Source organism: Ciconia boyciana, chromosome 2 (genome assembly GCF_034638445.1).
Source record: "Ciconia boyciana chromosome 2, ASM3463844v1, whole genome shotgun sequence".
In the NCBI taxonomy this organism is placed as follows: domain Eukaryota; kingdom Metazoa; phylum Chordata; class Aves; order Ciconiiformes; family Ciconiidae; genus Ciconia; species Ciconia boyciana.
In genome coordinates this window covers 72,548,663-72,575,618 of record NC_132935.1, presented here as the reverse complement: position 1 = coordinate 72,575,618, position 26,956 = coordinate 72,548,663, and the positions used below count along the sequence as shown (strand labels likewise).

At 36.7% G+C, this 26,956-nt stretch overlaps 1 protein-coding gene across 3 annotated transcripts in view; it reads right to left on the bottom strand.

Moving 5' to 3' along the window:
* The window catches only part of PTPN3 (protein tyrosine phosphatase non-receptor type 3), a 134,131-nt gene that overhangs the window by 43,921 nt on the left and 63,254 nt on the right, over positions 1-26,956 (bottom strand). For all 3 annotated transcript variants that reach the window (XM_072852967.1, XM_072852969.1, XM_072852970.1), the window contains 5 exons: positions 22,614-22,702; positions 17,263-17,326; positions 11,796-11,968; positions 6,547-6,681; positions 4,849-5,025 (listed from right to left, as the gene is read on the bottom strand). In XM_072852967.1, the coding sequence (XP_072709068.1) occupies positions 4,849-5,025; positions 6,547-6,681; positions 11,796-11,968; positions 17,263-17,326; positions 22,614-22,702 (638 nt within the window). The remainder of the gene's footprint in view (positions 1-4,848; positions 5,026-6,546; positions 6,682-11,795; positions 11,969-17,262; positions 17,327-22,613; positions 22,703-26,956) is intronic.

The window sequence follows — 26,956 nt, the reverse complement described above, 5'->3', positions numbered from 1 at the left end:
AATTGTGATCAAAAAGAATTCCCTGCAGGAGTCCATCAGCCTGCCTTTAAAAATAACTGGCTGTGGTTTAAACCTGTTACACTGAAAGGGAAACATTTTTCTCAAAGGCAAGCTCTTCCAGGAGCTCTATCCAGGCTACCTATCAGGACAGCAGATGGTCAGGATGAGCTGATGCCAGGTAGCCTGTTGGTATGACACAACTTTGAAAAAAAACCCAAATTAAATCAGCTTTTCAGCAGAGATAACTCTAGAAATAATAAAGCCTCATAATATAATTTAATTTATTTTCTATCTTAAAGGAAAGCCATAAGACTCCATATTCATAACTCTTCCCTAATGCATACTTCAGTGTTTAAGGATGTCTGAAGATAAGATATGTAACCTCAGCGAACAAAGAGGTTTTCTACCTTGCTTAAAATAAGAAATGTAGTAAGTCAGTAGCAGCAGTGCTTCAATGAAGAAAATGCAAATCCCTCAAGAAAAACACCTTCAGGGAAGCTGAAGTCAAGACTAGGGAAAGCCAATTTTAACCAAAAACCAGTTATCAAACAAGTGCACTTAATAATTAGTATGTTTTATCTCAAGATTATTCTTGAAATCATTTTTAAAACAAAATAATAGTAGTAGCATGTGCATATGTATGTAGACATGGGATAAATATAGTGACAGAGTACAACACATAGTCAGAAGATTGACTAGATTACCTGTTCTGAACTGGTGAGGCACAGCCATAACAAAAAGTGTGGTATAACACAGAAAGCAACCTATGAGACTTCGGAAGGCTCAGTGTGGGCTCCATGTCTGTGTTAGTGTTAATTTTTCAGTGGCAGTAGCAGTCGGATGAGTCGGACAGCAGCAGGGCAACAAAGAGGAGAAAGAACTGACAGGGGAAGCTTTCTTCACAAAGGCTGGGGAGCCCTGGGCTAAACAAAGGTCCTCTTGAAGTCCTCTTCAGCACTGCCTTTGATGACAGGTTTTGTATGCAGCTGTGATTTGAGATGGTTGGCCTAGATAGGCAAACCTATTCATGCCCTGTGAATAAAGCTCTATTTAATATATGTTAAATTGGGATTAGAGCAATTTTTTGTCTATAATATGTATGTAATAGACAGCTCCAATCTTTTCTGCAGACACTAATCTGAGAGAGAAAAATTGCTTCTTTTCACTATGTCTGAGCCTCAAATTGTACTTGAATGTGAAAGTACCTTAGATAATTTGGGTAGCAGAAGCAGTCTAGCTACACCAACATGAGACTCGCAAGCTTGCCCTGGTTTTCTGTAGTTCACCTATGCATGTGGTTTGCTGTTTTTTAAGTCTCTTTTTTCCAGTCACAGCCTGTAGGATATACCTCAAATTTCAGTTAGAAGGTAGACTGTTCACACAAAAGTACATTTTTAAAACAATCACTGTCTTCTTCAGAGAAACAATATAATAAATGACAAAATACTCTTGGCCCTCATCTCCAGCATGCTTATTTAAAAGTATTTAACAGAAAACATAGTTCTAGGTGTTGACATGTCGATACAGTACAACATATTTAAAGAAATGGAAGAAGAAATGTTAATAACTGATGAGTTTTATGCCCTCTAAACTAAGAGCTGTTCCACATAATTTTTCTAAATTGTGTACTGTTTTATAGAAAGAAAGTAGAATTTGATTGATTCCCTTAAGGGAGTAAACACAGCAAGGATGAAAACCTATTATTAAGAAAATAATTATACTTGGTATTGTCAGGAGGTAAAAAAAGGTATATAGGGAAATAAGTGCAGGTGTATGTACTCTGCCAGCAGTGGTGGCTTCTACAGTTCTGATACCCACCAAGGTTCCAAATGTGCCTTGGTAGGATTAAGTACACAGTAAGTCTTGTTATACAAATTTTACCTATATATTTGTCTCAAAAAGCACTATATCACAACACATCAGTCTGAAGGTAGGTCTATCTTGGACCACTTGTCGTCTTGACAAAAAGGACTTAAGATATTACCCAGAGGCTGAAGGGAACCAGGTGAAAACTATCCCTCCACCCCTGAAATGCTGATGGCAGCCTGAAAAATAGAGAAAAGCAATATCCTGTGCTAACTGCAGCTTGCAGAGTCTTGAGCTTCAGATACAGTAAATGAAATTGATGTAAACATATTTAGTTTAGAAAAATCAAGCAGCTGCATGGCTATAATGAAGATTTGAGGTCCCAGACATAACAATTCAGTGATTAAAAATCAGCATCTTACAGTTGTTTGCTAGTAGCTCTCAAAAAATTTTCAGATTTTTTTTTTCATATCAAAGCTATTCTTTAGTTATAATTAGCATTAACTAACACCTTTTTTGATAGTCTCAGATGGCAGGCTAGGCAGTAAAAAAAAAAAAGAGCCCTCTAAAGACAACCTATGTCAGCAGGACTATGAGAAGTTACTCTTGGCTCTCCTCTAAGGAAAAAGAAAACCAGATTTACAATTTCAATTTTTTTCCATAACACGTTTCAGTTATGTCAATTCAAATCTACTAAAGACCAGCATGGCAAAAACGGGTAAGTTGGCTTTATCAGTCCACAGCAAGGTGATTTATAGTTAATACCTAAGTACTCCTGAAGTGTGGCAGAAGTCCAGGACAAGTGTTTGTCCATATTTAATACTGAAGATACGCAAATTAAACTTTTGTTTTATAAAACAGATTTCGCTGATAGGGTAAGATTCCCTCTTTCAATAAAGCATTCAGGGAAAGAAAGATTTGACTACACATATATACTTAATTTTACTTTACATCTTTCAACAAAGGGAGTGAGGCAAGTAATGACTACAGTAAGAATATAAAAGAAGAAAGACTGGAATATGGACTAACATAAAAGTTGAAAACTTCAGTGTAGAGAAGAAATTTTTTTTATTTGTATGGTTACTGTATATTTCACCTCAATTGTTAAAAAGGAAATTATTAATAGCCATTTTACTTCACAGAAGTAACAGTCAATACAACAAAGGATCATTCATTCCATATGTTACATTTTCCTTCCAACACACACACTTCAAATTTAAATTCATCAGATTTAGGCAAGCATTTTTTCAGTTATCTGCAGAGTATCAAATGTTATAAACGTACCCACAAAACCAAGAATGTGTTGGGGATAAGATGTATAGAAAATTTGGTTTATATGAGGTAATAACAGTAATCTTCTCCACAGTGAGTGATATTACTCAGATACAGCATAATCATTTAGTGCTCAGAAAATAAATGAATGTGCTATTTTCAAATTTAGAACATCCTATTTTCACTGTCTGAGAAGCAGCATAAAAGCAGGCTTTCCCACTTCACTCTCAGTAGGCATAGAAAAGGTGAAACAGGAAGGACATGAAAAAAACTACAGGGGAAGAAAAGAAAAAAGAAAATAAAAAACCCCCAATAATATACAAACTGGCAGGACACAATCCACCAGTCACAGAACACAGCATGGCAACTTAGTTTTGTCTCTACATCTTCTACCCTCATCATCTCCTCTTATGGTCTGCCTCTCATTATTTTTACTCAGAAAATACTTTTAAAAGTGTATAATCTGTAAGTGTTAAAACACAAGACAGACATGGCTTCCTATCTATGACTATTCACAATATCTAGAGGCATCACTTTTATATATTATCATGGCTATTATTGACACTACTAGTACAAAGGTTCATCTGACTTCCAGTCAGAAAAATAGAAAAACAATTCAAAACACCACAGTGACAAACTCCAAATATGCATACATCATGTTAATTTTTCCCTTCTTTCATAGAAACCTCTCTGCTGTAATGTAGTAACAATATCATTGTATTAAAATTTGAAGAAAACAGTTTAAATCCAGAGTTTAAAGCTACAGTTAGTAGCTGCACACTATCAGAGGTGAGTCCTACCAGCTTCCATTAATACATTGCTTCTCAAAATACACCTTGCCTTAAAGTTACTAGGGATCACTAGAAATCATTTTCCTTTTGTAACATCTCAAAGGAACCTGCATTTTAATACATAGCATTCTCCCCAGCTGAAAGTTCTAAAGTAACTCTGCTTTCTTTTTGAGACTGGACAATCAATGACTTTGTACATTATTTCTGAAGTTAATATTGTGTTAATCTGAAGTTACTCATTAAGAAATGCCTCTGTAAGATAAGAGTGAAGCCACACAAAATGTAATATATGAGCAAACAAATAATCAGTGCACAAAAATAGGTGCTTCAAACCCTGGAAGCAAACCTAGCAGTGGTTAGACTGCTTCAGGGGAGAACAAAGTTGGTCCTCAAGGAATATAGCAAAAATGCCTCAGGCAAAAAGCAGACTGTCTTTAGACTAGCAATCTACAGTTCTTCTGAGGAAGAAAAAGATGGTTTACCACTATCGTTATTATGTTCTTGTGTTTACTCCAGTGCAGTACCTCTTTCAACTGATGATGCTGAGCTGATTATGTGGAACATAAGTGAACTCTTAAGAGGTCAATAAGTCTTCCCCTCCACCCCCACCCAAAAAAAAAACCAAACCAAAACCAAAGAGTTTATAACAGGTAGGAAAGGGATGCAGAAGCTACTAGAAAACAGGATATTACACATATGAACAGGCATGCCTTAATAGCTTCTCTAATTTTACTGAGAACTCAACTACTGAGAATTGTTTAGGGATGAAGGGCTGGTTTGTTTTTAACTTGTCATTTTGTATCATGGCATTTGCAGTTTAGCAGTTTGTCAAAATAAAGCTTATGCAAACATAAAACTGTTCAAACTCATTTTAATATTACAACTGATAACTGTTTTATACTAAAGCTGTTTGGTTTTTTGTTTGGTGTTTTTTTAAAAAAATCAAAATAGGCAATTAATTTTTTGCAGAAGTCCTTACCTCCTCTGTGGACTACGGTTCTGAGAAAACTCTGAATCACTGTCCTTTGATGTTGGAGAGCCCTTATATGTATAAAAAACATCCTCCGTTTCAGTAATATAACTAATCTCGTTTGTAAGGTTATCTACAGATGAGTGTCGTGGTTTACGAATTTCATGACGTAGTCTAGGACTCCGCCTTAAAAATAAGGAACACAAACACAAGTTGGAAGATCAGAATAGTTCATAAAACTTTATCAAAGAGAAATTGCTATCCTATTGCAATCTATGTCCCAAAATCTTCAAGACAGCCCTATAGGTCTCACCTTATATAATCAATTTTTAAACATTTTGTATGGTATACTAGGCAATCATACATTGCTAGGTTCAGTACACTGAACTGATTTGTTTTTGGCCCCCTCTAAAATGCTACCTGTATTTTTAAAGTTCTAATCATAGGTTGGAAGGGACCTATGGAGGTCATCTAGTCCAACCTCCTGCTCAAAGCAGGGTCAGCTGAGGTCAGAGCAGGCTGCTTAAGGCTTTATGCAGTCAGATCTCAAAAAACGTGAAGGATGGAGACTGCACAGCTTCGCTAAGCAACCACTGCTCAACTGTCCTTGTGATGAAGCATTTCATTATGTCCAGACAGAGCCTCTCTTGTTTCAACATATGCCTGCTGCCTTATTCTCCCACCAGGGAGAACTACAGTGAAGAACTTGGCCTCATCATCTAGCTAGCCTCCTCCTAAGTATTGCCAGGCTGTTATAAGGCATCCGGGAAACCCTTTCTTCTCCAGGCTGAACAAGTGCTGTTGTCTCAGCCTCTCCTCACAGGGTAAGTGCTCCAGCCTCCTGACTACCTTGGTGGCTGGCGGCCTTTGCTGAGCTCGCTCCAGTTTGTCAGCGTCTTTCTTGTATTAGCGGACACAAAAGCAGCTGCGGCATTCTAATAAGGTCTAATGAATGCTGAGCAAAAGGGGGATAATCACTTCCCTTGATCTACCATCTATGCTTCTGTTAATACTGCCAGGTTACTGTTGGACTTCTTTGCTGCCAGGGCACACCAGATAGCTCATGTACCACTTGCTGCCTACGAAGATTACCAGGTCTTTTTCCAGACAGTTGCATCGCAGACAATACTGTTGCACTGGGCTCTTCCTTCCCAGGACTTTGCATTTGTCTTCATTGATCATCCAGGTCCTATTGGCCCATTTCTCCAGACTATCAAGGTCCCTTTGGATAGCAGCCCTGCCCCCAAGCTTATTGACTGATCCCCCCAGTTTGGTGTCATCTGCAAACTTTATGAGCAAACACTCCATTGCCTCCTCCAGGTCATAAAGATGTTAAGCAGGACAGGTCCCAAGATAGACCCCTGCAGTACTCCACTTGTTACTGGCCTCCACGTAGAGTACGACCCATTAACAACTCCCCTCTGAGTCCAGTCATCCAACCATCTTTTTTTTTTTTTTTAAAACCATCTTGTTGTCCACCCTTCCAGAACATAATGTCTTAACTTGGGTATAATATTTTGGCAGACAGTATCAAAAGCCTTGCTAAAGCTGAGGTAAGTGACACCCACTCTTCTCCTGTCATCATATATATTCTCAGAATAACGTTTAAATATATATGTACACACTACATAATTATTCTGCTAGAGTATATACAATTAGAAAAGGTAGGAGGCTGAAAGGTATGGGAAAGGCTGAAACTGGATTTACCAATTAGGGGTAACAGGAGGTGATCGAGAAGGAAGGCTTTTGGTCTCTAGATGCTCAACAGATAAAGATCGTCTCATAGATGGGTTCCAAACCATCCCACCTATAACTTTTCTGCAGTACTGGCTGTTTACAGACCTGAAAAGAAATAAAAAAACTGTATGTGAATTATTTTGCATACAAAACTTAAATGAAATAAAATATGCTTATGACAGTCAATTTTATAATTCATGTGTTTTAAAGACTCCCCTGTTCTTACCCCTCCTTACTTATGCATTTGCATTCTCACAGAGCCATTTGCTGTCCTTCACTTGCAGCAATAAAACTGTTTGTTAATATCTGCTACAATGCTAATCACAAGCCTGGGTAAAACGTAACTTTTTCTAAGAGATATTTTTAACCCAATTGTGTTTAATAAGATGGAGGGGAAAACAGGAAATTCGGTATGGCCTATTGGCACTGAGCTGAGTGCCTGACAAAACATGGTTCAAATACAGGCAAAAGATTCTAGATATTCCCTGTTAAAACTCATAAAAGGGTAATAATTCACTGATGGTGTCACTGAGCACAGGACTACTTTAACCATCTACCTGCTACCTTGCAAATAAGAGCTACACCAGACGATTCACTATTTCCAGAAGGAAGCCACATTCGAGTGATGTGTTCGTTATAGGAGTAACCCATTAGAGAAAGATCTGACATGAAAAAGGCTATCTCCAAGTCTGGACTGCTTCTTGTGACAAGAACCTGAAAAGATCAGGGTTGCATCAGAATCAGAACCACAGTTAGGAAAGCAATAAAAATATCTTACTAGTGGAATTATACAGCATAAAGAAATTTTTAAAGTAGATTGAAATTTAGATAAACTAACTTTTATGCATCTGTTTACACAGCATTCCACAAGACAAGCAGAGATAAGCTGCTCATCCTCAAGTTTACAGGCCTAGGACTTCTCATGGAAAAGAAGTAATTTATGAGTTACAGAGAAATCACCTTTGGCTCACTAAATCCTGAGCTGTACATAATGGGTGTCTGGGATAGCAGAGTATGTGAGGAGTTTACTATAGAGCTGAAATGTCTCTATTGTACATAAACAAATTTTTTTATCCTATGCTGTGGCTATTACTCATGCTAATATCAAACCTTAAGTATGCTTTGCATTGTACTGCTTTTTTTTTTTATACAACTAAAAGAGAAAAAGCAACCCAAACCTTTTTTTGTATTCTGAAGTATTTTACATATCTTGTTCACAATTTTAAAGCAAATTAATTTCTTCATCTTCTAAATGTGTACTTTTAAAGCTCCTCCCAGTTTAAAAAACAAAGAGCAAAAACTTAATATGAAGCATCTACATGTCAAAATCAGTTACCTACATATGCTTTTAAGCTTAGTAAACACACAGTCCATGAACTCAGGAGAAGCTTTTGGCTGCATTATCTATTTTATTTCTGTAAGTCTTACGAACACCAATGACAAGGCACCAACTACTCTGGTCTTCTACAAAAACAAAGAGTTCTTTCAAAGAAGCCTTACATGAGTGGAGCGGAGAGGCAGACTGGAAAAAGAGGATGTATTATGAAAACTGCATCTTGAAGAATTCCACATATTTTGCATTAATCAGTTTTCCTTTTTTACAAGTGCCTGTTCATGCATTTTCCAACCCAGGTGACTTCTGAGGTGCAACGTAACTCATGTGATGGAAGCCAGAGCCCAAACCCCTAACCCTGACCACAGAATCACTTTAACAATGTATTCTCTAGATATTTCAGTTAAGGTACATAACATAAACAATCTGAACTCCAAGTAGCTCCTCTTCAGATGTCAAATACGAGGATATTTCTCAGCAAACATACCAAGAGCCTGCTAATGCCTTTCTGGAATGGGCTGTACTATCTTGAGGTGACAGTTCCTTGCTCCCATCTATTACAGAGGTTATCCTTTGTGAAAAAATAGGTACATTTTTAGCTTTTCAGCAAGGAATGAGAATGCGCCTAGGACAGGTTATTCAGCATTCAGTCCAGAAACACTGAATGCACTCACCTCTGAGAATCTGGGAGATGTGATTCAGCCTGTCCATAGAATAAGGCTTACAGGTAATTTATACAACTCAGCAGACTAATTTAAATGGAATTCCACTAGTACCTTAAGGTAAGAGAATCTAGAAGGGCAAAGAGATGTGCAAATAAGAAATTGTACTACAGGGTTGCAAGAGTTCCACTAGTTGAATTGATGCAATAAACACTAGGATATCTGCCTCACATGAGTGTAAAAGAATATAGTACAAGAAAGCCACAAATTCCAGAGGAAAACTTCTGATACTTAAGGTGGTAAAACCTGAATGTAACCCCCTTCAAAGCTGACAGAAGTTGGATGAAAAGAATTACTGAAGTCAATCTAAAACCTCCAGGGTTGTACGGTGGTGTTGGTGGGGTTTTTGCACGTGAGTGTGTGTTTGGTTTTGTGGGTTTTTTTATTTTGTTTGTTTGTTTTTGTTTGTTCGTTTTACTCAATGCAAAATTTTGCTCCCTTTCATAAGGGAGAATGCAGAATCCCTTTTTTGGTTGCATAGCTTCCACATGAGCTCAGAGCCATCCTTGAAAAGGAACATGGAAGATCATGTTGTCTCTTACAACATTCCACAGTCACAAACAAGTAGGAAAGTAAAAATTTTCAATATATGACAGATGCCTTCAGAAGTGACTCATTCACACCTTTTCTTAAATCTTTTGAGAAAATAATTTGCCGAGTGACAGTGACCAAGTTGATAGGAACTACTGAAAGTCTTCCAAAATTACTGTTCCTTCTTATGTACTTCAGCAGTCTCTGATAGTAAAGGTTGCTGAGTCATTTCTGCCTCACATAGATGGTAAATTTCACTCACGCTTGCTGCTGGCATAAATATGGTCAAAGAATGCATTAGTACAGAGGGTATCATTAAGCTGATGGAAGATATCACAATGAACGTTGTCCCTAGAGATTCCTTAAGAGCCTAAATAAGCAATTCTCCAGAGATAATGCCTCAGAACATGAAATTACTTGAGAAGAAGTCTTTCTTAGTAACTCAGTTCAACGAGAACTATCCTGCATGCTACAGGCTATTAAGAAATTGTAACAGTAAAATTTGCCAAAAATCAAATGTTTGGTAAAAATTTGAATGATACTAAACTGGTACCCTTTGGAACTCGTACTGTTTTCTCTCTTAACATTGCAAGGGCTGTGCAATGCCTGTGTCCGCATGTATATATACAAGCATCAGGATTTTGAATCTGTTTGCAAATTGGAGAGAAATAAAGGACTCTAGGACGTGACAATCCTACAAGCTTTGCAAAAGCCACCTCCTCAAAACCTTCACTATAGGAAGAACAAGTTCATATCACTCCATAGAAGAGCTAATTCTCAAAATACAGATCTGTAAAACGTTAGAAAATTAGATTACTGTTTGTACAACTACTTGTTTTCACTTGCTTCAGCTATGATCTAGTAATAGGTGAAAATATGGAATTCCACTTCAGCAGAAAACATTTTATCAGCTTTCTTACTGTTGGACAGCCCTCATGGGTTAACTGCTTCATTTACAAGCAATACTAGTCCACTTGGTATGAATTTCTGCAGTGTCTAAAGAGACATGACAGTATGAAAAGCCAGCCAGCCACCGAAATCTGGGAAGCTATTTGAAGTATGATGACATCATTCAGAAGTTGAAGCTTATCCAAATAGGAGAGACAGAATCAGTCTGACAAATTAAATGTAAAGTTAAACTGTTAAGGGAACACACTACAAAAAAACCTACAAACAAACACCACCCACAAACAAAAAGAAAACAATAAAATACTTCTCCAAAAATCATCAGAACAAGCAGGATTCTAGAGAGTCTACAGAGACCACAGATGATCAAAGGACCAAAGAACCCTCCAAAATCTCACATTCAGAGAAGATGACGACATAAGACTTTCTTTTTCATTCACTATTAATATGAAAGATTTTTGATGTGTTTCATGACAGAATTTTTTTCACGGCTGGGGTGGGGACGGACATGGACAAGATTAATATGACACATGACATGACACATTTGTAGCTGAATTGCTAACAAATGAAACAACAGAACAAATCAACATAATGAAAGAAATTACTGGGACTGATACTTATTTAAAAAATCTAATAGCCTCTAAGATGAAACAGCAGAACTACTTGAGTATAACCTCCCCCTTTAAAGCAGTGATTTAGTCTACTCAAAATTTTAAAAAGACATTTGACAAGGTCCCTTAAACCAATACAGAAACTAAGGAGCTAGGGAATAGAGTCCTCACTTGGAAGAATTACCTGTTCACCTGTGACATAACAGAGAGAATAGGAAAAAAATGTTTTAGATTTACAGTGGAAAAAGATCAGCAGTGAAGTCTTAGAGGGATATCTGCTAGGGGCTCTTCTGCACAACATATTCACTAGTGATCTAGAGAAAAGAGTGAACAAAGTTTGCCGAAGATATTAATCACACAGGATGGCAAAAATAAAGGTCAATTGTGAAGAAATGCAGAAGGACATTACGACGTCAAGTCGTAACAATAGACAATAAACTGGCAGATGAAGTTTAATGAAGTTAGGGCCCAGTTGGTGCATATTGGAAGGAACAATCCCGACTTCATATAGCAAAATGACAGGCTCTGAAGTATTACTTTTTGGGAACTAGATCTTAGATATCACTATGAAACTACCAGCTCCATGAGTAGTAGAACCCAACGAGGCAAACAGAAGATTAGAAGGTGTCACAAAAGTGGAATCTTGAATATTTGGATTGGACGAAGTTTTTCATCTCTATGTCAGTAATAAGTGGTTGGTATGACGCACTCCAGAAATTGCTCTAACAAATTAAACAGAGTGTGTATATGTCACTAAGGGGTAAACAGTTCAAAACAAATCTGTTCTGCAAATTCTCTTATTGGATCATTAGCTACATGACATTTTTACTTTCTAGTGCTTTTATACCTCCAACTGAAACAGCAAGTTGAAACAATACCAGTAAAACTTACTTATATTCAAATACTTCTTTAGGAAATTATAAGAAAAGTTCTATTTTAATGACACCACGTTGCAGAAACTGAAACCACAGCTATATAACTTATCAAATGGTTCACATACAGACTGGGACACAGCTATGGGCAGAACTGAACTCAGCCGCTCCAACTTGAGCTACCACTGACACAAATCCTCCTGTTCCCATTACAAAGCAAAACATGCTTTCACACAATACTTACTTTGCTGGATTTCTAGAACCCAGGGTCCAATAATGTGACAATATCTTTTTTTCATGAGGTAGTGACTTCTTTGCCTGAAAAAATGTGTGATGCTCTACACAAGATTTCCATAGATTTTTGCATGCTCTGTAATTTAACATGTTGAAGGCAACAATATGCTCTCTGGATTCATTCTGTAATGGTAGGAAAGACCATGTTTCAATATATAGAAGCAGATCAAACACAGTAAACAAGCTTATAAAACATAAATAAGATTACTTTTAGCTTAAATAGGAAAAATGCATTTAGGAAAACAAAAAAATCAGCGTACAGTAGATTTTGAGCTCGAAATGGCCAAAATACCCTGTGACTGTATGAAATTCTAAATTGCGAAATGGACACTTTAAAAGTTTAAGCAATACTGAAAAATTATTAAGTTTTTCAGTTCCTAATCCTTACAGTGTTAATGAAATATTTAAGTCTAGAGTGGTAAAACAGCTAAATATAGTTTCAGGTTTCCAGTCAGATCTTGACCTCCTATGACAAACAAAACTCTTAAACATTCTATTAAGGGTGCAATGCAGAAAGGAGAAAAACCCTCAATCTTGGAATTCACACTCTTCACATAAGGCTTCAATTCAATAATGTTCTTTCAAGAGCCATAGTAGGCAAAAAGCATCTGCTTGATAGTCTTTTAGAAGATACTAAAGATGTTAACAGTGATCCATCTTGGGGGAAAGAAAGTAGCTGCGATGGGACTCGAGCTACTGCTACTGCTGTTCAAATCCAATCCTGCTTGCTAGATGATAACATGAGGCCACAATAAGGAGATCAAAAGGAAGCAGAACACAAAGCTTATGTGTCTTGGCGCAAGCTCTTACTTGTAACTTCAGTGCCAACACAATTGTGCCACCCACTTTTATGCCCTCGCCAACCATAGCACTTGTTGAGCTATTTCAGAACCCAAGAGAGTTTTGCACAAGATATAGCTTTGGTTAGTTAATATAGTTATTGATGCAAAGAAAGTGGAATGAAGAGTAAAGCAAAGAGGAGAAAGGAAGATAACATGAGACCTGAGTTAATTGCTATCACAGCTCAGTATTTCAGTGGAAAAAAGAGCAAGTCTCCGATTTCATCTGTCATCTTTTCCAGCTCCTCTGAATAATGACTGAATTTTGACACCTCAGCATACAGTTAGGCAGGCAACCATCTCAGTAAAGCTCTCTTCGTAGCTCATACTTTGGAGAAAGTCAGGATTTGGGTTGCAAAGCCTTTTTATTAAAGGACTCAAAGACCTAATAAAACTCCTTCTCAGAGTCCAGCAAGAAATCAAGGTCCCACCTGGATAACACCTTGATTTCTAGTTGCCATTGTCCTTTTGTTTGTTCACAGCAACAATCTTACTCGGAAGTAACTACAGACCATTTTGGCTGGAATAACCAACCTGGTTTTCTTGTATTCTTTTAATTTCTAGGCAACATTTTACAAATGCCATGTATCGGAGATCAATGCTACATGCTGCAAGTCACTTTATGACTAGTTCAGAGAGTCTATGACTGAAGTCACTATTTTAGACAACCAATGAGAATCTCAAGAGAAAGATAAAAAGGATTTGCCCCTTGATTTTACATAGGCACTGCAAAACATTAACTGATTGTAATCTTTCAGGCATGTTTTTCCTCTATCTATTAAAACATTAATTTTTTTAATTATTATTTTTTAAGAAGTAGGGTTTGTTATTTGAGCCTCATGCATACTAGAACCAATTCATCTTTGTCAGTTCACCACAGTTGGTTCTAATTAGCTTATATAAAATAAAGTGTGGAAGCATAGTGGAATTTTAACTTAGAATTTCTTGCAATATAAAAAGCATAGATCACTTAAAGATTTAATGACAAATGGCTTTTCTTACATAACATCTGTTGGCTGAATACCACTTGAAGCATTTTACACTACTCCAGAAGACAAATAAAAGGAAGTGTATAGTTATTTTTGTCAGCCCGGAGTACTGGTCTTTCAGTTGCCATAAAAATTAGATTATCTGAACATCTCAATTATACCGAAAAGCCATAATGTAAAGATAAGGAATTAAGTACCCCTAATATCCTGTTTTGAAATTTAGGTTTGAAAACAGTAATGAATCTCACTCTCTAAGCCACAAGTACATTCTTCCCAACTGTTGTCACAGAACCTTAACAGCTTCTAAGTGGGTTCAAAGTTTAAATATGGCCTTATACTAGGATAAATACTTTCAGAATTTTCATTAAAAAGTAGCCAATTTTTAAATTCACAAAATCTTCTATTAACAAAACCATATGGCTCACTAATAGGCCACCTTGCAAGTCGTGCTATTAAATCAATGCACCGTTTAAAGACGAAGAGTGTTGTAGTGGGATCCAAGGATCTAGCGCCTATCATACTTTTCAACTCAAGCTGCAAAAGAATGGTATTTTAATAGTTATCAAGAAATGAGGATTAGTCACATTTGTGACCATTAAGGTACAGGGAACAATTTTCAATAGCTAAAGTGAGTCTCTTGCTATTTCAGCATTCAGCATCAGATATATGCCTATTCAATTCACAGAGAATTTGAAAGTATCTACAGCATAGCAAGTAAAAACATATTTTGATATGTAGAAAATGAAGTTGTTTTTAAGCACTAGTAAGCATGCTGGATATAAAGTTTCATTGCTGGAAGCTTTAAAATGTTGCCTGTAAACCAGCATAGTTCCTATTCCTACCTTAATCTTGCACCCTTCATTAAGTCTACATATCACGAGCTTTTACAGCATCAGACATTCACTGATTCATCAGTCTTGCTCCTCAGTCCTTATGTAGCTCTTCAGTAGAAACAGAAATATTGCATACTTCTATCAAGTAGCTGATCAAACGACTGAAGCAGTGGGAGGGTAAAAGAGGAGGTGAGTAGTAGGGAAACAGTGAGATAAGGTAAATTGAGTTTTCAGAATGGGGTATAAGGAAAGAAAAAAGGAGTAAGAGAAATAAGGAGAATAAATCAATGAAACATGGCACATCCCCGATGACTGCAAATTCATAGCCTTTGAGAACTTTCTGTAGATTTTTGCAAAGAAATCTACATACGACACACAAAACCCTGAAATGTTATAGCACTGTCACCATCTTTAGTAAAATCTTGCCTACTAATATGTAGCATCTGCTCTGCTTTCCCCACCTTCTTCCACCTTCCTTACTTTCAGCCTCATTTACCTATTTCCTCCTGCACTTCCAAGCAAAAATCTGATATATCCAAATACTGATGTGACCTCAGTCATCCGCCCTCATAAAACCCTCAAGCGAGCCACCATTCTGGAGAAAACCCCTAGCAGTCCAGCTGCCCCCTCACTCCCATTCTACTGTGACAGCAAGATTTTCAAAGCAGTAACACCGAAGTACTGCAGGCATGCGGACTTGCTGCCCTCAATTTCAGGCACAGGGGGCTAAATGACAAGGATGGATATATCTGGAGATTTAATAGCGCACCTGGTCTGCTTTTTCTCATATCTACTGAGAAAGAGTAAAAAGGTCATGTGGCTGGCCTTATTTTTCCTACAGTTCTGTAGCTCTCTAAGCACGATACAGTGTGCATTACTCTTATCTCAGTGGGTTATGAAATAAAGAACTATGATCACTTAAGAGGAGATTAGTTAAACGAGTCAAGGGCCTTGAACTGTCATCATTTAACAAAAGCTTAATTGAACAAATTTTAAGAATGCTGCCCTCTTCAAAGGTGACAGACACAGGTCTCCAGAAAGAGAAATTCAACTTTTGACAGCAGTAAAGTCTTTATGCAATGAACACACATATTTTACATGATCTTTGAGTCCAGCGACTGTTACATATTGATACTTTATTCCTCCATATTCCAAAAAACATGTAAGCATGCTCATTTTACTATCCATTGTTATTAATCACTCTCAGAGTTCTGTTCCTACATTTATTCTCACAGAGGCATTTGGAAATTGCTGTCAATTGCCAATATTTGTATACTTGAAGATATTCCAAGTTTAATAAGACTCCTTACCAGTGAATTTTTAATCCTCAAACCTAGAAGGTAATACTTGTGAGTGTCATACAATTACACTGAGTGTAATACAAATACAATTACACTCACAAGCTAGTAGAATGGTTTGCCAACCACTCATTTCTTCATACAGTGAAACATTTGAACAGACCGAGACGAGTTTACATAGAAACAATATATTTAGAAAATTACAGCTTGCAGAAAACTTAAGACACCTCTATGGTGGGTTAGGACACACTCTCTCAAAAGAGAAAACAGTTTCATTTGTGCATGCTATGTGTGTAAGCATTAGTGCAGTAACACTATCTCTAGATACTAACTTTGTTTACACAAGAGCCCTGAAAATTAAGAATGCCTACATACATGCACACTCCTCAAATTTGGGAGATACCCACCAAACGGGGTGTGGGGGAGAAAAGATGAAAATACTCTCCTTTGGGGTAAAAAAAAGCCTCCCCCAGCAATCTGTGTTCTGAAGACCCTCTAACCAATGAGGGTCAAGAGGTCTTCTTGTAACATAGCTCCTAGCACTTTAAGAACTGATTTACTACAAGAGCCTTCATAAAGTTTAGGTATAAGTTAACACTTACCTTTCACTACTCGAATTCTGTCCTTAACTGAATTAAAATATCTATGTATCTGCTGGCTGCTAATTTCAATATTTTGTCCTGTCATATTAAATATTCTCTTTTTCAAAAACCAGCTTAAATTATCTGTTCATATTGTGGCAGTACAATACTGTAACGAAGATTGTTTTTTTTCTGTTAAATAGCCTAATATTACAACCATTCTGCAAAAAGCACACAGCATTATGAAGACTACTTTTATATTTTCTATTGTACATCAGTTTTCTCAACTATCTTCACATATTTTGCCAGCTTCTAAAGTGCTCCACGTTACACACAGCAGGAGATGCACTATCCCCCTTTCCAACCTCATGTCTTTCAGTTGCAGACCTGTCCTTTTCTCCAGGTACCTTCCTTTCTCCCAGAGCTCTGAGCCCTGTAAGCAGGAGCGACCTCACACAGTCCTCCTAGATGGGATAAGCAGCTGTTTAGTAGATTCACTGCAGTGAGGCACTCTACTGGGCAGGGAGACCATCAAAGAAAAGAGCAGCAGATGCTGGCAAGAAAAGGGAAATATGCTAGGTTACAAAATACTGGAGAAAGGATGAAGATCTGTATTTCCCCCTACTCTCCAAGGGAGAAGAAACCTGCATGGGTAAGATATAGTCCAACAGACTCAATGTGAAAAGATTCCATGCTGGAAAGGAAACAAAAATGGGAAACAGACCGAGCATAAAAGAACCACAATAGCAAGGGCAAGTTAACAAAACAGAATTTCAAAGGCAAGTTAACACAGAGCCTTTTGTTGTCTTAACAATTAAGGCAAAAAAAAAAAATTAACATGACCGCTTGAGCAAAACAAAATAAAATGACTACTTACATGTTTTTGCCGTTGTTGTATAAAAAACTTTTTCCTTTTAAAGGAAATTTTTAATATGTTCACCCTAAAAGAAAGAAACAGACTATGAAATACTAAACAATGTTAAAAGGGGGAAAAAAAAAAAAATAATACTGTGTACAGCAAGCCTAAAAGATTATAGCTGTTAAATATTCAATGACTAATATGCAGCCAACTCCTGCATATTCAGCCACTCAACAGAGTGGCAAATCGGAGTCAACAAACTCAAAGTAAAAATTTTAGCTAAGGAAAGGTCTTTTAAAAATTGAGATTCTTCCTCATTTACTCTGTAAATAGCTCACATAGCAATTCTCTCCCACCAAATCTATTCTTGCAGCAAAAACTTGATGACATCCTTTACTAAGCCACACAAATGTTAAATGTGTCAAGTTTGTATAACTTAAGAATCATATGACAACTGTGACTTAAGGAACAAAATTTAAGACCCTAATGACACCACAAGGTTGGTCATACAACATCTGAAATTTCCCAGAGACTTCACAGAACTGGCTTCATAATGTGAAAAATATAATGTATCTGTATTAATAACTAAACAAACATTGTAGTTAAAAATCATAATTGCGGAAGGATGAAAACTAAGAATGAGTGTTAATATATTTTTCAGTTCAATTATTAACATTGCTGCATAATTTATGTAGTAACTTTATACAGAACTGAACACCTCTTTTCTATATATACACAGTATGAATAAAGATTTTCTAAGGTAAGGATTACAGTTGGAATTGGTGCTCAAGCTATTTTCATTTTAATTATATGCTTACCAGTTTTGCTAAATTAAACAAACTTCTAGGTACCCATGCACCTTCCTACAGCAAAACAAGACTTGTCTAAAATACCTACATTTTCTCCACCATACTTCAATAACTGAAAACTTACACATTTTAGAAAAAGGAATCTATGATCAGCTAGAATCATATGGATGCCTTGGGAAAGCTATTTAAGGTCTGATCGGGTCATATCTGCCTGAAAAACACCATCTACACACCATGAAAGGGTTTTGGAAGGTTGCTGCTAAAAGTCTCAGAATATTCTCATCAACTGATAGCGTTTTACAGCACCTTAGATCTCGTCATGTATGAACTATATTGAAGATTATCTCAGTTCTTACCACAGTTTTTGCATCACTCCCAGCAAGTGGGACAATGAATATCATTCATTCCCCACTGCCCATGAGAGATGCACTTCAATTACAGAGCAACGTTCCTCATTGGTACAGGATTCCTATATTTGCCAGTTACAAACAAGAAAGGCAGCGGAAAGAACACCCCCCCTCCTGCACTAAAGAGGTGGAAAACTGAACGTGTGCCCATTTCTGAAAATGCTTTTCTCCATCAATTACAGAACCACAAAGAAACAGGAATTTCATTCACAACATTCTTTGGCAACCAGGCAAATTGTTGTGCAGGTTACTAGAAAGTTTAAATTGTATCCACCTCTCCTGTGAGGCCAACTCTTGAAATACTTGTGCCATTTGACTTGCTAGCTCAAATGGTAGTTATCTGTACTGCTCATCTAAAAGTTCTGGATTCTGAACTTCCTGATAAGTCATATAGACTTTTCAGGTGCATTTACTGAGATGCAATTCATTTATATAAAAATCCTTTCTTAATCCTAGTGATACTCCACCTGAACTAGTACCACTCAAGTTTTGCGCTTCTGGTTCTTTCTTAACACATTCCTTGTCTTAGATTAAACTTCAACAAATAAGTTTTGAGTCATTCTCAGCTTACACAGTCGCTGTCATGGTCTGTTTTTACCCTAATGTAGAGCCAGCAGAAATGCAGGACACACAAAACTAACTTTGCAGACTAAGCGAAAACCCTTCCACCCAACAACAAAGGTAGCCAACATCCAAACATGCCATAACTCTCTCAATCCCTCCCTTTTTTTTAAAAAAAAAAAAAAAACCACAACATTATTCACTGCTTGACCACATAATCACTTCAATTCAAATCAGGGCTTTAAGTCTCTTTATTTTGACTCTCCTCTAAGTAGAGCATCCCTCTCAATTCCATTCTTCTTAAAAGTACAACTAAACCTATTTAATTCAGTGACAAAGAACACTTGCTAATCCAACAGTTTTATTTAACATTAACTAAAAATCATTTGCAATGTTATGCCTACAAGTTGAGTGAATGTTCGCATATAGCACAATCCACAAAAAATCCAAGAGATTAAGGTATCAAGGGATTTAGATATAACACGTGCTTGACGATGCCACATCCAAAACATGATCTGAATAGAATGCAGTTATTCTTATTCTAACCGGTGGCTCAGCTGCCCTTATCACTCACCAATAATCTGTCCGGTGACTATGCAACATTCACAAATTAAATTCCACAGTTTACTTGTAAAACGCTCAATACTTGTAGCATATTAATAATGATACATCTTTTGGGTCTTGTCTTCCTATCATTCACAAGGGTCAAAATAGATTTGTCTCTTGGTGGGCAACAGTATTATTCATTTCTGATCAAATTGGCAGTTCTGTCGTAGAACTTAGTACGTACTAACAGCTGGTATTTTTGACTTGAAGCAAAAATGTTTCTATAGCTGAAAGTCTTATACTTTGCCAGTTAAAATGTAAAAAACTCCACAATCTTACATAGCAAATTTGACAGAAATTTTCCTGCTGAATCTTTTAATGGCAACGTAGAATGCATTCCTCTAGCAGTTTCTCTGAAGTTTTCAAAGCAAAGAAACTGCATACACTGAATAGCGTTTAATACACAACCTTAATTGCTGCTTATGTAGAGAGTGCTTGCATGTATTTGCCATTAAGGTAGTATTTTACTTGGAAAACAAATTTGGAAATTATCACAAAACAGTTGAGCACCCCCAAGAATAACTTTCCAGAGCATATAAAACACTGCGTTAAACAGTTATTTTTTAAACCTGCCTTGACTTGCATTGCCTCTGACTGATCAGTCAGCTCCTTACGTAGGTTGCTTTGATTGAAAATCCTCCTTTTGCCAAGGCAGTACTCTCTCACTGCCTCTGTTCCTGAAAACTTTTGGTCCCCTTTGACTACTACCATATGGCATAGTTGTATTATTGTCATCCACTAATGCTGCACAGTATTTTACTTAGTTTTGGAAAGAGTTCTTTGATGGTGTTTGCTGCCACCTTGAGTTCTACCACATTTACGGTTAAGCTTGCTCAGCCCATAGGAAAAACTACTTACTACAAATGGTGTTACATAAAAAGCCTAAATACTATTGCAATTATCTGAATGGGTGTTTTCTTGCATTCTCAGGCATATACTGTTCTGTAAGGAATCTCCTTACCTGCAACACCTTCGGCCCAACCACGATACATTAAAACTCCAGGCATTACAGAAATATATCCTGCTTTGAGGTCTAAAAAGAAATTGAAATTGTACACTACAAATACAGCACAGGCTAGTCTGCTCTGGTGACTTTCCTTGTTTTCTTGTTCTCAGGGGGCAAGGAACAGACACCATTCCTGCATGAAGAATTATGACTAACTCATTCAAGAAGCCAGAAATAAAATATTAAAAAGTTATCCCTTATGTAGTGAGTTTTTCTCCTTTCAAGTTGAAAGGATATTTTTAGAGAGAGAGTAGGAAAGCTTGGAACAATTGCATTAGCTGTCAGCTGAAAATATTGCTGCCTAAACCTCAAATTTTAGAGTGGAAATTATTTGAACTGAAAAATCTGTGGGTTTTTTTCCCCTCTATTTCTTTTTGTAAATAAGAATAGGTTTTTGTAAATGATGTTTTAGCATCTGTGTTTTATTCCTCCGTGCTCTCCAGCAGTAAAAGTAGCACAGGAAGTTGTGGATTCCTCCTCACTTGTGTGCTATAAAGCTCTCTTTCCCTTCCCTAAAAATCATATAGTCCTGGATTTTAAAATGCTGTCGCTATGGTTTCCAGGATTATTATTACTCATTCATACCTTAAGTCACTAAACTGGCACAAGACGACTTGCAGAAGACAGAAAATGCGCCTCCAGCTGGCAGTTTTTAAAACCTGCAGCTGTTTAAAGAAGCTGAGAGATTGACATATGAAAGGGCAGAGCTCAGGGCACAAAGATGAGAGATAAAATTCTTTTATGCTTTAGTGTGCATTAAAGATAGAAAAATACAAGATGTCACTGTGCTGTGTGAGAGCATTATTGACATACATTTAGGATGGTTACAGAACATCCAAGTGAGTTGAAAAGAAACTCACTGCAAAGAAAAAAAATAATCCAGAGACTGTGAAGTATATTTTCCACTAAAAATAAATTGAAACCTATTTTATTGCTTTCCCATAGAAAATACCCGTTAGGCTGGGTTCATAATGAAAGGATGGAATGACTTGAATATTTAAGGAATATTGCTAAGCAGCACCTTTTTATATAATTAAGGAGCAAAAAGCAAGTACAACCCATTAGAATACACTTTTCTGTCATGATTAAGAAAACATTATCCAGAAAAACTGTTACAAATTATACAAGGAAATTATGCATAACATGATCAAGCTATACTTGAGTATACGAAACAAATTCATACTTTTTTAAAAAAAGAAAGACTGAGAAAAATTCTTTCTGATCCAATCCAAAAACCTTAAGGAAAGGCCCAGCCTCCATATAATTTCTGATTTATGTTATTTTTAGTATGGTATAAATAAAAAAGCCATAAATACTATAAATGATTATATCTTAACTAATTTCTAATGTCATTCATGGTAGACATCGAGTGTACATTGCTTCTTTGTAGAGATTATTTTCTACAGCACTATCATGCATTCTAATGTTTTCAGTATCATAGAATAATGCAAAGGTCTCCCCTGGAGACTCCAAAAATTGTTAACATTATATAGCCTTGTTTGATGACATTTAAAAACTTGTCTAAATTATATTATCCTAGTTCCAGTAAATCTGAAACTCCAAATAACTCATTTTACATTTCTTTTCTGAGAAGCAAATATCTTCTTGCTGAATGACAGGATAAAATGATCGGACCATTAGCTGTTGAGTTTTACTAGTAATACTGATTTTTAAAAAAAGACATATTATTGGGTATAACAGCAGCAAATCTCTAAGACCACAGGGTCCTCCTAATCATGTACTGAGACCCCTATGTGAATTAACTTGATCAAGACTTCACACAGTGCAAGGAGTCCAACAGTCTTAGAGATTTAAAAGCCTAGGCAACAGGTTTCATTTTTATCTCAACGCAAGGAAATATCATGATACCCCATAAAGAACAAATTTATGTATTGTAGGCTTCTTTGGAATAAATGTTAAAGCAAATGGAAATAAGATTGAAAAGACCAGACATATTTCTTTACTAGTAAAACAATATACCAGGGATAGAAGCTTGTGCAGATGAGTTTTCTATAAACAGCAATTCCACCGGATGCAATCCCAATCATGAGATCTAGATTATGGAGATCCTGCAAAAGAAAAATGCTGTAAGAACGTAGATGCAGTTTGTGTCATTCCCATTTATCTACTTATAAATTAATTTTCAAGTTTTCTGTACTTAAATTGCTATTCCTGAGGCAAAAATTCAATCACATATTTGGATTTTTTTCTCATGCATCTCTTTCCGTCAACATTATCTACTAGGTATTATAAACTTCCACTCATTAAAACAAGTTGTAATGTTCATCTTACTACACTAGATATTCTTTAGGTCAGTATCAGACTAAAGTTTCAAGTCCAGCCTTATTAATTTAACCATGGGAAAGGAGTTGAAGTACCTCCCAGATCAGTCAGGTAAATGTCACAGAATTTTGGGAACTGAACACAAATGTGCTGATTCTAAGCTGTTTAAAGAGACAAAACAAAATAATTCCTTATTTTTTCCGAAAAGGTCTTACCAACAAAGACTGGGCAGGAGATGACCACAGTTCTGCATATGAGAGTATGCTAAAGGAATATACTTGTGTACATGAATATTTGATACACTAAATTGAATCCATTGTTAACTAAAACAAAAACCGTGCATTCGCTTAACATGCTCAACTGGAAAAATGCATCCATAAATTTACAATCCGTATATGTATTGAGATACTCAAGAGGAAACACATGCTTATGTATAAGCAAACACTTGAGTTGAAAGAAAAAAAGCGGGGGGGACAGGACGGGACGGGGACGGGACACACTGCAATGGACACAGGACGACAGACAGACATGGTGAATGGTCAATTTGAGTCTAAACCCAAACTGATGTTACAAAAGTTACAAATCTTGGCTTCTTATTTCTCTATGATCAACACACACTAATACATTATTACACAAATTTCTAAACAGAGCTGAGCACATGCATAAATCTACATGTAAGTGTAGAACCCATTGGTTAAAACATCAGGTTTGACTCAAAAGTAGTTTCAGACTATTTTGTAATGGATTCTCTGAAAGCCTTCAGTAGCTTAGCTGCTCCTCTAGATGGTACTCTGTGCTCAGTTAATATACAGTTTTCTTGTATGTCCAATCCCAATTTCTTTATATTATTACGGTACAGAAGAATAGAACAGATAGCATGTGCTCTAACAATACTGTGGAAAGTCTACAATAAATCCTTGAAAAATAGTTGAATAGAAGCATGACACAGGCATATGAATGAAGCTGAACCTAATTTGCAACGTGATTTATAAACCTCCAGTGAAATACCACAGCAGTTCATAGAGAATGAGCATAACCTATTTAATACATAGCGCATTAACACTGAATACCGACAAGATGAAAAGAATACCAGTCCTATCTCTGAGAATATAATAAAAGAAAATCATTAGGTAGGTAGCAGTCCCAATACACATAACATCAAGGTAGCCCAGAATCAGCTGAAATTATTAATAATCCTCAGCAACCTGCTGCCTCATTTTGCCAAGAACTGCTGCTAGAGGAGCTGGTTGAATCTCCATCGGAAGAAGCTCCCGAACTGTCAGTTTATGCCAGCATATTACAGGAATACAGAACTGACACCCCTTTATTTTAATACTTGGGGAGAAAACGGAGGTATTTCAGGAGATGAATTCCATGTAATTTAGCTGTCCCTGCCATGATACAGCCAACCTAAAGCAGGGCAGAAGCCTGTATTATTAGCACTTGGAGCTTACTCGAACTCGAGGTTCCTGCTTTTAAAAATCAATACTGTGAAGAAAAAACAGCTTTAGGAGAAAAAGCTGAAAACCTAACTGATTTAGCAGAAATAAAGGATTAGGTAAACACTTGATAGGGATTAGTTAGGCTAAACTACTCTATTTTCTCTGGGAGCTTTGTCAGAACAAAGTTCATTCCCCACCCCCATCTGCCCCAGTCCAAAACACTAACCTCCCATGCTATTTGTTGTTATGATGAATTGTCTTATGTTAAACCTAAGGAATCCAAAACAAAGGTTTTGGACTAGCATAAAGAAAGAGGGTCTCCCGAAAGAAAGATTATGAGATGTGCAGCTCTCCCCTTTCAAAACATCTATGCTGTTAAATTGCACAACTAAGAAATAACATGCATATACTTTTCTTTTTACCTGTTTCTTTATAGAGATAATCATAAAAAAAATTATAAAGACAAAAATGATCATGCCAGGGATCTAGCTATTTAAATACTGATTCACATTTGATTTAATTTACAATTACCATCTGGATTTTTGTAGATATGGAAATAATATTGCTTCTACACATTTCCTATCTTAAGAAATCTCTGAGTAAAAATGAAAGATGAGTTAACATCAGACTAACTATTGAGCAGATGGGATAGTGGTCCAGAGTCAAAAGGAGATTAGGAATTCAAGAAATCTTAATACAGCTTTAAGGTATTGAATTCACTCTCCTGAGTTTCTTAGTATTATTTCATTTTTTAATATTACAATTTTAGCAGTTCAGATTTATCCTCAGAGAAAAGCAGAAGTGTTTGCAGATGAAAACTGAGCTCAGATTAATTCACTAATGGAAGTTTCATGTTTAGCAAGTTGCTAAAAAGAAAGCTCACACTTGAGTCCTGCAAAATATTTAACTTTGTACCATAAAACACTAAAATTAAGGAAACTAGATAATCATCTGATCTTCAAGAAACATTATCCAAAAGTATCCCACTCTCAACCACCAGCTTCTTTTGGCCATTAGTATAAAAGCCAGGTGTTACCTGGTTCCTCTGCCATACTCAATCTAAGAGGACCAAGACTATTGTAGCAGCAAAGAGCTGAATCATAAGGATTCACAGAGATAAAGCCTTTCAAAAAGCCACAGTTTAACTAGTCCCTGCTAGATCTGTTCAAAGCACTGGGATCTGACAAAACTGGAAGGGTGATTTAAGAGCGGTAGTAAGCGGGGGGAGGATATCAGGAGGCATGGCAAACATCCCTGCCAAAGCTGGGGTATAACGTGGTAGCCTCTGTGAAGAAGTAGCATATTGGGGGGGAGGTATCTAACCTTCACTACAAACTTCAGAAACAGACTGTTTCAAACTTCAGAAAAGTGTAATTTACAGCCAACATGGGCTACCAGATGAGACCAAACGTTGAGGAGAATTCTTCTGCAGGACTGCTGTAGCACAGGCAAAGCACTTGGCAAATGGAAAACTATCTACCAGAAGACAATGCCGAGAATGTCCACTCCAATATAATCCAGTGCTGTCACTTCTCCCATAGGCCTTCAGGAGTGTAATCAATGATAACATGTTGGTTGAAAGGTTTGCCTCATGGCATTCAGTCCAAACAACGACTTGTAACTGATGTTTTGGAAGTACAAAACTCCAGACAACCAATCACACCGCTACTAACAACCCCCCTTCTCAGCTTCCGGTGATTCACAGCTAAAGGATTTCCTGGATCAGAAGCCTTTTGTATGTTTAATGGACTCCAGTGAATCATTCTTCCACTGAACTGCCTAACTGCTCTTGATACCTATTTCACCTTGGTTATCCATTAAAATAGCAGTAATCCCCACAGTTCAATTGCAGCCATATGGAAAAAGTTCCTTTTGCTTAAACCTTTCTCTTCTAGGGAGACTGAATCTCCTTAAATCTTTTACTAAAAAGCAAAAAAAAAATTTGTTCGTTATTCACATTCTCCATGCTGTTCACCTGCTACAGAAGGCTTTTCCTTAAAATATTCATGATTGTTATCCTTCTCTGTACTTTTCTTATTCCATTACACACTTTGAGATAAGGAAGGGAGAGGAAGAACAAATCTCAACATTCAAATTATATCAAAACACAGATTTAGAAGGTGGCATGCCATTTTCTATTTTGTTTTCTCCTTCCTTCCTAGCAGCTTCTAATTGTCTAGATGTTCAAGTGCTAGAAAAAAATAGATCACTTCAATTTCTTTGAAGGATGAAAATATTTTAATTGTGATAAAAATATTAATTTGGATTGAAATAGCAGCAAGACTGTCTGCATCTTAGCAGCCTGGAATAGAGAAGGCTTTGATCCAAATCTGTACTCTATTTGATTCAGATCATACAGTTTGGTGTCAGGCAGAGCAGGGGCTCATGACAAACTCTGACAATCCATGAGCCCCAGGTCATTAAACATAAAAAAATGCACTGGGGGAAAAAAAAAAACAACAAACCACTGTTTAAGCAGATATCTCCAGAACATATTTCTAACTCAGAACAGCCCAGTACACTGCAATGAAATTTCATTTAGTTGAAAATATCTGAACCCACTCTAAACTACCCTCATCACTTGGCACTGTTATGACC